General features: G+C 36.4%; 1 protein-coding gene across 1 annotated transcript in view; it reads left to right on the top strand.

Moving 5' to 3' along the window:
* The window catches only part of Pip4p2 (phosphatidylinositol-4,5-bisphosphate 4-phosphatase 2), a 35,371-nt gene extending 22,105 nt beyond the window's left edge, over positions 1–13,266 (top strand). The window contains exons 5-7 of the mRNA XM_090339048.1: positions 1,428–1,480; positions 10,339–10,429; positions 11,894–13,266. Coding sequence (XP_090195174.1) covers positions 1,428–1,480; positions 10,339–10,429; positions 11,894–12,037 — 288 coding nt within the window. The 3' untranslated portion in view covers positions 12,038–13,266. The remainder of the gene's footprint in view (positions 1–1,427; positions 1,481–10,338; positions 10,430–11,893) is intronic.

Genomic DNA, 13,266 nt, shown 5'->3' with positions numbered 1-13,266 from the left:
TTTTCCCTTATACATGGAAGTTATATTTAGTTTACGAACTCACAAGTATATAATACATAAATATTCATAAATGCAAAATAAATGTATTAAGTGAAATATGGTGGATCCAAAGGAGGTCTCAAATAGTCTCAAAATCACAGTTCAGCAAAATAATTGAAAAGGGTGAGTCATGGTACATAATGAGGAGAAGATGATGGAGAAATTACAGACAATAATCTAATGTATACTCTACAAAATTGGAGGAAAGGGAAGGGGTGGTTAAGATAGGTAAGAATGTTGAAAGTGGTGATGATTAAGATATTTGTATTCATAAACTGCTTTGTTAAATAGTAACTCCTTTGTACAACTACTTCAAGAAAAGCTATAGACAGGAATATGTGGTGTTTCTATAGAAATATGTTGTGTGTGTGTATGTGTGTGTGTGTGTGTGTGTGTTTGTGTTTGCAGTCACTTCCCCCCCCCATAACATTCTTGTGAGGAAGGCAGTACATTGTATTGTCTACATTCACTGGGAAGAAACCTTTAAAGAGAACACTGTCCATAAGAGACATCTGTTGGTGAGATCCTATAAACAATGTTGGTATAAGAAATGGTTTCTTCTTCATCAGTAACCATTAAAATATATGATTAAATTGTTGCATTGTTAAAAAAAGTCATGGTTTAGTCTCATTGTAAAATAAAATTGTACTAAAATATAATTTTAGAGATGATTCTAAATGATATCCTAAGAATGTCTCCCATTCAGATGATAATGGAAAATTTTATCAAAAGTCTCCAATTTACCTTTATGCTGCTCTCTTTCATTGTAAATGAATTAATGGCAGAGATGTGGGTTTTATCAAAGGCGCCAAGGAGCACATCTCACACACACTCTCATGTATGTGTATAGAAATGTCACTGTAAGTGACAATGCTACCCAGAAATAATAAAATAATTTTTCAAATTAAAAAAAAAAGAAATGATTTCTTGATTTTAGATCTGCCACTATCTCATTTGTTTAGTTTATTTAATTTGTATCTTATCACATGTAGAATAAAACAGTAGCTTTATGGTAGTAAATGTAAATGTGCAAGTATTCAAAATTCTGGTCCTCATCTAAAGGAAAAACAACGTGTACAGGGGAAAGAGCAGACAATAAATATTCTGGCATTGCATTCAATTTTTGTGGTAAAGCAACTGTAGATTGCATCAGAGCCTTGGAAAAGTCATGGGAACTACTTCAGAGGGAGATCCCAAACCATATTTCGAGGAAAAGAAAGGTGGAAGGAAAAACTCCTGCGATTGTGAGGAAGCAATTGATTGCTCTTACCATCAACTCCCATAACATCTAAGACTAAAGAAGTGTTTTTTTTTTTTATCAGAATAGAGTGTTTTCTGTTGTTTTTTCTTGATGTTTCAGTTTTCAATCCTTCTCATTTATTTTTCAGTGGATGGAACTGAGGTTCAACACTTTGGCAAAATGCCCACACTGCAAAAAAATGTAAGTTGACAATATGATTGAGAAGTTCTTTAGAATTCCAACTTTAACAGATTTTCACTTTAAGACAAGCCATGAAATAAATGCATGATTAATATGTTTATTTGAGACTAAAATATCACATCATTGAACTGGCTAGTACATTCCATTTTGAGATTAAAGTATTCAGGCTTGATTTTATCATTCTCAAAAGGAAAGTCAATTTCACTTTACTATTTTCTGCCAGAATTGGGGCTTGAACTCAGGGCCTTAACCCTCTCAACTTCCTTCATCAATGGCTGGCACTCTACAACTTAAGCTGCTCTGGAGGGTCTCAAGATCACACCAAGATTCATATTCTGGGAGGGCTACAGGAATCCCTATGTAGTTGTATGCACAGATAAGATGTTTTTTGTTTTTTGTTTTTAATTTTAAGCCAAATAGTACAAAGTGAAATTAGAAAAGAGAAAAAGCAAATGGAGCAAAAATGGGAGGAGACTAGATCAATATAAGCTTCCAGCAATGAGTTGTTACTATGTTGTACAGTATCTTCTCTACAAGGGAATCTCTCACTAGGCATTTGCTGCCCAAGGCTCCCACTGGGGCTGTTTGTGCTGGCACAAACCAAATTTTGAATACTCAAAGGGAATACAGGTGTTGAGCATAAGCCATCATTTGTTTATTGTGTGGAACACATTTGAAAATGCAGCAAATTTTGAAACTTCACTGCATGATTGTAAGTCTTCTGTAAAAAGTCTAAATCTAAAAAAAAAATTGGCTATCTACAGTTAAAAAAATACATTTTGATATAAATTGTTTGAATAATAAAACAATTAAAGTAGTTACAGAAATACCAGATTGAAGATTTAGAACATCATTTTTTTTGGGGGGGGACAAGTATTGGGGTTGAATCCAGGGCTTTTTAGATGTTAGACTTACTTTTACAAAGTAAGCTACACTTTGTCCACAATGGAATGGATGTGCTGTCTCTTAAAATCTAAGTTCCTTATATTTAAGAAAAAGCGTACAGAAATTAAAAAAAAAAAACAGCAGCACAACGGAATTAACCAAAGGAAAAAAGGAAAGAAGAAAAGAAAAGACCACAGACAGTATAAAAACAACAACAACAAAAGCCTCTTCCATTTCTTGGAGTTCGTTTTGATATATGATCTTATGCACGTAGCCATTGATTTTTGTGATCCTTTGCTAGCAATATCCTTCTTTGTTTTCACTGTGTGAATGTTTAGATTGCTGTTTAATTAATCATGTCCAGAAGATTTCTGTACCATTTGTCTTCTGTATGTTGATCTGATTTGGGGAGGAGAAGGGGAATTAGAAATAGTGGGACAAGGGTAAACCAATTCAGCAGTGAAGTTCCCAGATGCCAGCTTAGGGACAGCTTCCCAATCTGGCTTTCTAAGGATGGCACACTCAAGCCTGTGAAGGTTACTTTTTCACATAGCATCTATTTTCATAATGAATTTTAATTAAAAATAATTCTTCACTTCTGTGAATTACAACTTCAACAAAGTCTGTTCAACTGGAATATTTTGATGACTTTTTTAGAACTGAAAATACAGGGTCATAGTTTAATTTGTGTAACTTTTAGTAGGAATAATTCTTTTATCCACTTTGAAAAAAATTCCAAAGCAGAATAAAAAATCGCAAAAATGACTTCTAGAAGTTAAAAAGTGGTGACAAGAGTTTGGCCTAGTGGTAAAGTGCCTGCCTAGCATGCATGAAGACCCAGGTTTGATTCCTCGATACCACATACATAGAAAAAAACTGGTGCTGTAACTCAAGTGGTAAAACTCTGGCCTTGAGAAAACCCAAGGACAGTGCTCAGGCCCTGAGTTCATGCCCCAGGACTTGCAAAAAAAAAAAAAGTGTAAAATATGAGAATATGTGTGTATCTCCATTTACCCTGCTAAATTTCACTAAATATATCCCAGTGAGAGTACCTTTTATTGCATATTTTAATTTTAAATAGTAGATTTTTTTAAATTTGTGAAACCAATTTTCCAAGTTTATTTTTACTCAATCCAGTAGAAGTTTGTACATGAAGAAGCAAACAAAGTGTGTATGTTCCTGAATAGGTACACAGAAAAATATTCATTTGAAGAATGCATATGTGAATGGCACATATTTCTATGTATTATTTTTAGAAAAAGAGTATCTTTACCAAGGGCATTAGTTTGAATAACTATTATAGCAAATAAAAAGGAAAGACTTCTGATCAGCAGATGGTTTGTGAGGCACAGTTCCCTTATACACACGTATACATTAGAGGCAAATTTCATAGGAATCCTGTAATGTAGAGATTATTCTCATTTTGCAGATGGGAAACTGTTTAGAAGTTAAGAATTTTGCTCAAGGAGCTTTTATTTTAGAACAATAGCAATCTTTTTTTTTCTTTTATTGTAATTAATAGAAGAGTTACATTATATTCACCAGCAATCTTTTTTGCCTAGAATAAAGAAGTATTGAATATCTGGACGCTCTCCAATCATAAGACAAGAGTATTAATACAGAGGAGAATTTGTGGCGATAACTTAGAGGAGGACTCACATGGGCTAGATCATTGTAAGCACCATTCTAGGAGGACGGTTTGTAGATTGGAGTCACGTGCTGTGAACCACGAGAGGAATCAGAATCACTAGTCTGAGGGCCAAAACTATTATCATATGAAACCTGTAGGGGATATCCAGATTTCTTTCCTTTTTGGATGTTTTCCCATAAGACCAAAAATGATATGTTGGAGCCAAATTCCAAGACAAGGTTTTCTTTCTTCAAACATAAGTATCCTAGAATTTCTTTTGAGTTATAGGTGTTACTAAGTCATCATTAGGAAAACACTGTGTTATATGTTGCTGTCACAAGTGTGTCAGGAAAGCCTTCTCCAGATGCCAGAGGCAAAGAAACATTTTCTCCCAATGCCATTTCTCTACTTATACAGTAGCTAGGGCTATGGTAGCAGAAGGTGGTGTTTTTTGCTTGTAACTGGGCAACTTGTGGGCACTGTCCTACTGGAGATGTAGTGCTAACACTCTAAGTATAGCTGTGATTGTATTTCTATGCAGATACTATAATGGAGCTAAGATTAATAGGTTTCATTTGTAGTCATTGTTATCAGATGCATCCTCACCACTGATGTGTCCCTTTATGAATCATTTCCTACCATTTTAAACAATAAAGATTTCTACTGTCAGACATTATCCTTTTATATTGCCACTTAGTGCTGCAATTATTTATTAATTCAGTAATCTTATGTTAGGCACTGGTGTTTGAAATAAAGGGAAAATTTTGCCACTAAGGAACTCTTGTCTTTACCTTTGGAATGAGAGAGAATACTCTCTCACAATAAAATTTTGAATACTTTCAAGGAGATACATGTAGCATGCTGTGCTTTGAATGAAACAAGGAAAGCAACATGAGAAAAGCTCTCAGGAGGGTGATATTGAAAAATGAGGGATTTAGGTTCATTAGAAAAGGAGCTGTTTCAGTAGATAACTTGGTACAGATGTGTACAGATATAGTAGAATAAATTGAATATGAAGAGAGAGGGTCAGTGATTGGGGGGAGAGGGTCTCTGATTACCTTATTTCCAAGAGTCTGCAGATCCTTTTACTAAAATAGAGGATTGAGGGTTTAGAAGAAATGTGTCTGGCTAGGCACCAGTGGTTCACACCTATAATCCTAGCTATTCAGGAAGCTGAGATCTGAGGATCACTGTTCAAAGCCAGCCCAGGCAGAAAAGTCCCTATGAGACTTTTATCTCCATAAACTACTCAGAAAAGCTGGAGGTGTTACTGTGGGACAAGTGGTAGAGCACGCTCCTTGACCCCAAAGAGGTTCAGGGATAGAACCCAGGCCCTGAGTTCAAGCCCCAGGACCAGAAAAAAATTATCTGGCAAAAGATAATAAATTCATCTTGAACATAGTTGAGATAACGAGAACTGTAGGTTTGTTAGATTAACTGAGTCTTCATCTTGTTGATCTGCCTTTCAAATCACCAATTTTGAATCAATGTAGGCATAGCTTCTCTTTTCCTTTACCAGGATAATCAAAAGCTGAATAAAAGATTTGATATTGGCCAGGAGTTTGGCCTAGTGGTAGAGTTCGATTCCTCGGTACCACATACATAGAAAAAGCTGGAAGTGGTGCTGTGGCTCAAGTGGTAAAGCACCTTGAGGAAAGCTCAAGGACAGTGCTCAGGCCCTGAGTTCAAGCCCCAGGACTGGCCAAAAAAAAAAAAAGATTTGGCATTGTTTAGGTCTTTAAAAACGTACAGCTTTATACATTAGCTACATCTTTGCGCTATATGATTTCTAAAACTGTTCAATTAACTTTTTACCAGTCGCCCGAAACAGCTATCTCTAGATACTTATTTCTGTTAAATACCTACCTTCCAAATCCTCCAGTTCTTGCAGGCTCTGTGAGAGTTTATTCCGAATCCTCTAAGGATAACTGAGGCTGTCTGTGAATTCCCCTAAGTTCTATGTCCATTGCCTGTCTGTGTCCACTTCATTTCTGCTTCTCAAAAGGAAGCAAATGTCTTCAAATTTTATGCCTTCATTTGATCATGATTCTCTCCTTGCTCTGGAACAAAGGACATTTAACCACCAATCCCCACGAGGTTATTGAACATTGTCTGAAGGAATTTACATCCCAATTTCACTTGGCCTTTGTACTGCTTGTTTTCTCTAAGCAGTTGGTTATGCTGATCATCCTGTTTGTTTTTTCAGTAAACGTTTTTCCTTGGTTTTCAGGTACTGCTTTATCCTGAGCTTTCCCCATATCTCAGAACAATCCTGTGTGTTATTGACTTCATTGGTCTTGTTTCCTCTACTGTCCATAATTTGGCATCTAATCACCTAAAGTCTGAATTTCTCATATGCTTCTGTCATTTTATCTATCAAACCACTGTAGATCCCTTTTTGGAACTTAAAATGTAGATACACAGTCTCCACTAGTTGCCTCATATATCACCATTTTAATCTAGCGTCTCATTGACATCTCAAACACACCATGAATAATTTCCTTCTCCATTCTACAAACTAATTTTCCCATGTGTTGGTGAATATACCAACCAAAGTTGTCCATCTACTGAGGTGATCAAGCCAGAAGTCATTTCTTTCTTCCCCATGTCTAGATGGTAATATCTTAACAGTTATTTGGTGGCATATTGTTTTGAGGAAAAACATTTTACTTTTTGGGCATAAATGTACTGATATTCTACTATATTCCCAATGCCTAGAACCCAGAATTAAACTTCAAACTTCTTAGCAATGTAGATAAAACCTTCCAGGATGAAGCCTTTGCCTAACTTTCCTAGAGATGTCTTTCTTTCTTCCATATCTACACAACATAACCTCCTATGTCCCAAACTAAACAAACTCTTCTGCCTCCACAGCATATTAGATGGTGTCTTGCTTCTGTTCCTGTGCCTTTTGTTTTTTACCTCCAGAGATCTCTTTATTAGGAGAGTAGCTGCATAATCATAACCTGCTGTCCCTCTCTATCACCCTGCAAGGCCCGGGATTGCCTGACTGGTCTCTTCTTCCTTCCTGCCCCTGTCTAAAACATTTAACTTCATCAGTTAGCTATTGCTTTTACTATTCACCCGAAGAAACCTTTTCCGACAGAAAAATTGTTCTGCAACTTGTTTCTTCAATTATTTTCATATCTGAATACTACTACTATTATCAGCCAAAATTACTCATTCCTCCTCCTCCTATTCACATCTTATGCTAAAACCCAACTGTATTCATTCATTTGCTTTTACTGTAGTCAAATATTGGGAGACTTCAAGCTTTATAAAGGAAAGAGGTTAGCTCAACATGGTGGGGTGTGCTGGTACTATGCAGAAGTAGCATGACTACTCAGTAGGTGGAGGCAGGCAAATGGCAAGTTGAGAGTCATTTGGATAAGGTAGACTCTATCTTCCCACTTTCTAGGAGTAATAGGGCACTTGAATATCAAACAAGTAGCCCTGGGATTTGTCTCCAGTATTGAAGAGAGTTGAATTTAAGATCAGAAATCCATGATCAAAACCATGTCTAGTGATAGCTCAAGTGGTGGGGTACTTGTCTGTCAAACAAGGAGGTCTGTGTTTGATCTCCATTATTGAAGAGGGAGAAGGACAGGAACAGGGATCAGGAGGGAAGGATCTAAGACCAGGAATCTAAGATCAGGCCCACCTCTGGTGATGTTTTGATTTTTATTTTTGTCTGTCTGTCTGTCTATTTATCTAGTTCTTTGAGCCACAGCACTACTTATGGCTTTTTCTGTGTATGTGTACCAAGGAACTGAACCCAGGACTTTTTATATGCTAGGCAAGCACTCTACCACTATGCCACACTCCTGGCCTGATTGACTTTTTTTTTTTTCCAGTTCTGAGCTTGGGCTCAGGGCTTGAGCACTCTCCTTGGACTTTCTCAAGGCTAGCTCTACCACCTGAACCTCAGCACCACTTCTGGCTTTTTTCTATGTATGTGATACCTAGGAATCAAACCTGGGTCTTTGTGCATTCTAGGTAAGCACTCTACCAGTAGGCCAAACTCCCGGCCCCCTGATTGATTTTTGTGTCATAGCTGATGTTCCATTACTTGAGCCATGCCTCCAGTCTGAAATTTGGTTGGTTAATAGGAAATAGAGTCTTGAAAACCTTTTTGGTTTTAAACTGTGATCTTCTGATCTTAGCCTCTGGAGTGGCTAGGATTATAGATGTGATGCTTTTCTTTGGTAATACTGAATTCGCAGTTTTTAGTTACCCAGCTAGAGACATTTCCTAGCATTCCTTGAAGGTGGTGTGGCCATTTGTTTAGGTTATAGATAACTGAATGTGAACAAAAAATAAGTATAACTTTTTGCCAGTTTTCTTTAATGGAAATTTGTTTTTCCCATCCCTCTTCTAATTGCCTGGAAAAGGCAAGTAATGGCAGGAACCTTGTTACCATGTTGAGTCTGACAGTTTGAGTAAATCACAGAACTTCGATGTTTATCAGTGCTAGGCTGCCAAATTTATGTTTGCATTTTATATGTCAGGGAAATAAATTATAGTCTGGACTTCTGTATTATAACAAGCACTCTATCCTTCCCTCGGTATCAAAGGAACTATTACTTCATCAGAAATATAAATTCTATGATTTTGTATACCGAATATAACCTTAAAACATAAAATAAGAATTTATAGTTGATAGTTCTTATGGACCCAGACATAAATACAAAAGACAAATTTTAATAATTTTTTTTTTGCCAGTCCTGGGCTTGAGCTCAGGGCCTGAGCACTGTCCTTGGAGTTTCTCAAGGCTAGAACTCTACCACTTGAGCCTCAGCACCACTTCCGGCTTTTTTCTATATGTGGTACCTAGGAATCGAACCCGGGTCTTCATGCATGCTAGGCAAGCACTTTAACCACTAGGCCAGACTCCCAGCCCCAAATTTTAATAATTTTAAAGCAAGAAAATATTTTTATAACAGAGGTAGGAATGAATTTTCCAGATAAGGTAAAAATAGCAAATCCTAGTGGGAAACAAGTAATTCTGCATAGATTAGAATTTCCTTACTCTGTAGTGATTTTGTCAATACTCTTCACTAAAAGATATTAAAATGATTTTTAGGGACTGGGAGTGTGGCTTAGTGGTAGAGTGCTTACCTAGCATGCTCAGAGCCCTGGGTTTGATTCCTCAGTACCACATACACAGAAAAAGCTGGAAGTGGTCTGTGGCTCAAATGGTAGAGCTCTACTCTAGCCTTGAGAAAGCTCAAAGACAGTACCGAGGACCTGAATTCAAGCCCCAGAACTGGCAAAAAAAATATTTTTAAAGCATAGACTGTAATAAGATACATGCAGAGTATATAACTGTAAGGAATAGTATTTAACTTATATAAATCATCACTGGAATACACTATCACTTCAACCACAGCTCTAACCCTGATGTTGCTGATTATATAGGAGGTGGGCTTTTCTGCCTGGACTTGCCTTGAACTATCATGTTCCAGAACTCAGCCTTCTGAGTAGATGAGCTGGCAGGAATGAGCCACTTGTACCCAGCCACATTAAGTTTTACCACAGGCAAAATAATCTTGTGTCTTGCTTGTAGAACCATACATAATTTAAACATGAGAGATTTTGGTATTTATGCAATAGGCTCAGGTTGTTGCTTTATTCTTGTATTGAGAGGGAACTTGGGTTGTGGAGGAACAGGAGGTCCTTTTTTCTCTGGAAACATTTCTCATAAGTAGTGGTGATTGAGTGCCATAAAAGGACATGGGTTTGCTAAGCAAAATTCACAGAGATTAATGCACTCAAATTATTCTCTTGGCTCACAGAAAAGCAACTCTAATGTTCATTTAGAACCTTTGACTTCTTCAGTATGTAATTCTAAAAGGCTTACCTGGTTTAGAATATATTAGATTGCCAGCGGCAGATACCCAGGTAATAATGTGAAACAACCAGCTATGAGTCAAGAATAAAACCACTAAATGGATTAATAGGAATTCAAACCAAAAGTAGTCTAAGGCTAAAATGACATAAAGGCAATGAATTCTACATGTCCTAATAATACCAGATAGCATTTCTGTAGGATGGTAATTAATGGTGGTCTCAGGGTCATCAGATGATGTTTCTGTTGGAGTACTGAGGAAAATCTATAATGTATATTTGCAGTAAGTTTAATTGATTTAACAAAATTTGAGTCATTAAAGCTAGCAAAATTAGAACTTCCCTAAAGAAGCACATTTATAATTATTCCCAGTATGTGATCCATTTCTGTATTTTGTATATTTGGCAAACGTTCCTATAGATATTCTTCCAAATTAAGCATGATCTCAACACTGGCTACACATGATGTCTTTCTTTTGCTGTCATGATTTGCCAGCTCTTCCGTGGGTAGTGCACTTCCTCGAAGACGCTGCTGTGCTTATATTACCATCGGAATGACCTGTATTTTCATTGGCGTCGGATTAACTGTGAGTACTACATTGCTCTTAGAATTCTTCCCTCTCAGCTTTACCAACTATGGTCAGCCTGAGGCCTGAGACAACATCAGTTATTTCCTGTCATGGGGAAAAATCTATAGGCAATCAGAAACCTGATTTTTTTTTGTTCTTTAATGATTTAAAAATCTTATTAACCTTTATTAGAAAAAATAATGGGTTTTAATTGTGCACTGACCTGTTTTAAATGGATTTTTAAAAGGTTCCTTGGATCCTTGTCAAATTATTAAACACTGAAGAATGTGCCGTTCATTTAACAAAAGCCCATTTGTGGAACAGAACCAAAAATGACAAAGTCTGAAAAATCATTTTCTTTATCCACATTCCATATCAAACAACAGAGTTATTCCCAGTAGCAGGATGGGTTATTTTTAGGGGAGCTAGACCTAACCACTTGACATGGGGGTTATGCCAGACAAGGAAGGGATTGACCTGTTATGTTCCCACTTTGATTTCCTGCTGTGTTCCTCAGTCAGCACGTCCGATTCCATATTATTGTTTTACTAGGTCACATGATATTGAGTTACATAAATTAAATGCCAAAGGCAACTTATTTTAGGCTGTGTGTGTGTGTGTGCTGTGTGTGTGTGCGCGTGTGTTCAAGCCCCCAAGATTGGCACATCCAGCGGTTTAAGCCTTGGAGCCTAGTTGCTGTCCCTGAGTCTTTTTGCTCAAAGCTAGCACTCTACTTACGCCACAGCTTCTTTTTTTTGTTTGTTTTGTATGTACGTGTGTGTGTGCGTGCCCAGGAATAGTTAAATGGACTTTCCTGCTTGGCTGGCTTCAAACCTTGACCCCCTAATCTCAACCTGAGTAGTTATAATTATAGGAATGAGCCATTGGTACTTGGCTTTTTAAAAAAAAAATTTGAGGTAAAGTCTTGTGTAACCCACAATAGTTTGAAACTCATGTTCCTTCTGCCTCAGATTCCTAAGTTTAGGGACTGCACACTATTATGGTTGACAGAGTGGGTATGTTTTGTTTTATTTCATAAAATTTATATGTAAGGCCAGACAGAGTAACTTATGCCTGTAATTCCTGCTACTTGGACAGCAGAAATAGGGAAGATGGGTGGTGGTGGTGCCTGCTATGAGTTTCAGTAAGAGATTCAGTAAGAGAGGTACAGGTCATGCCAGCTCAGAGCAAAGCAATAATAAACTATCTGGAAAATAACTAAAGAATAATAAGGTAGAGAGGTTACTAAAGCAGAAGGTCACCTGACTAGTAAACTTGAGATTGAACCCAGTGGCACAAAAATCAATAGTTAATATAAGCAGCAGTAGTGTCTGAATAAAATCAGATTATAGGGATGTGGAATGATTCATTTGCAGTTATGTTTTAACCAAATCACACATATATAAGCCAACACAAGATTCTCTAAGCAGATGTTTACTGAAGGTTTCTAATCTTTATATATATATACTTTTGTTGTTTTAGGTTGGCACCCAAGACTTTGCAAGGCGATTTCATGCAACCTATGTTTCTTGGGCAATTGCATATCTCTTAGGTTTGATCTGCCTTATCCGAGCTTGTTACTGGGGAGCCATAAGAGTCAGTTATCCAGAACACAGTTTTGCATAGGCTGGCTTCTGGTTCAGTGATACAGGTGAGAATGTCTTGCAATCCTTGATAAGCTAGCTACTCTGGACATGTTTAAATCATTTTCCTTAATGGAGTCGATCCTGGTTTATGTGTATTATTTTCAAGACTTTGGGAGTCTTTTCTGGACAAATGCTCATTGCACTACATTATATGCAAATTGTATTGCTGCTAGTTTTTCACACTCAGATAAAACAAAGCTGTGTTTTTATGTTCTTTTAATACATTATATTTTCAAATTTGTTACTACTCGATATATTATCCCTTTGTTATGTGTCTCAGCCATTATTCCATTACTTGCCAATCTGTGATTATTCTCAAGAAATATTCATGTTTCTATAATAGCTCTACAATTATAATTGTTTTAATTAAAAAGTATTAATATTGCTTGCTTTTAAAACAAAGCAATATGCATTTTTTGCCTGAACTGCTTATAGCAATTTTAACCTAAGATTATAATGACCTTATTCAGGAAAAAAATTTGAGTGTACTTTCAAAAACTCGGCATTCTTGTCAGAGAAATATTTCTAGATACTGTATGCTTGTTTTGTGTTGTTTGTAGAAAGATGCAATATTTTGGTAGTAATGTAAAATACAAGAATGAAAAATATTTATTCGTCCAGAGATGTTGGATAAAATGTCATTTCTCAAACTTCAAAGGATGTTTTACCCTTTTTATTTTTTCTTTTCATTTACCAATTTTAAAATATCTGGTCTGGATTTTTGAGTTTAATGTTAATGGGTTGTATGTATTCCTTTATAGAGACCGGTGGAAGTATTTCACATAACACATTTTATAATACTTAACCACTTAAAGATAATTGTGCATTATTAGATGTGATGGAGCCTAGGTACTTTGCACTAGCTAAAATGATAAAAGTTGGAATTACTCTTATCATTTTCCTTAAGTATGATTGGTCAGATGATTACTGAATTTATTCAAGGAAATAGATCAAAGACAATAGCAGCATAGTTTTCTAAGAATTCTCTAAAATTATGGAATCAGCTCTTGCACTGCCTGTTTTTGCAGTTTTGAAAAAGTTGTTTAAAAAGTAATGCTCTAAAGCCTTTCATATAGTAGAATTAGATCATGCCATGTCTGAGTAAGATAACTGTTGGTTCCAGGAATAAAATTATGTGATCCTAATATAAAAATGTATTCATCAGAGAGTTTAGAGCAAAGTCCATGTAAATGTCACAGACTAAATGAT

Source organism: Megascapheus bottae, chromosome 9, assembly GCF_031878675.1.
Source record: "Megascapheus bottae isolate mThoBot1 chromosome 9, mThoBot2.hap1, whole genome shotgun sequence".
Lineage (NCBI taxonomy): Eukaryota > Metazoa > Chordata > Mammalia > Rodentia > Geomyidae > Megascapheus > Megascapheus bottae.
This window is presented reverse-complemented; position numbering and strand designations above follow the sequence as displayed.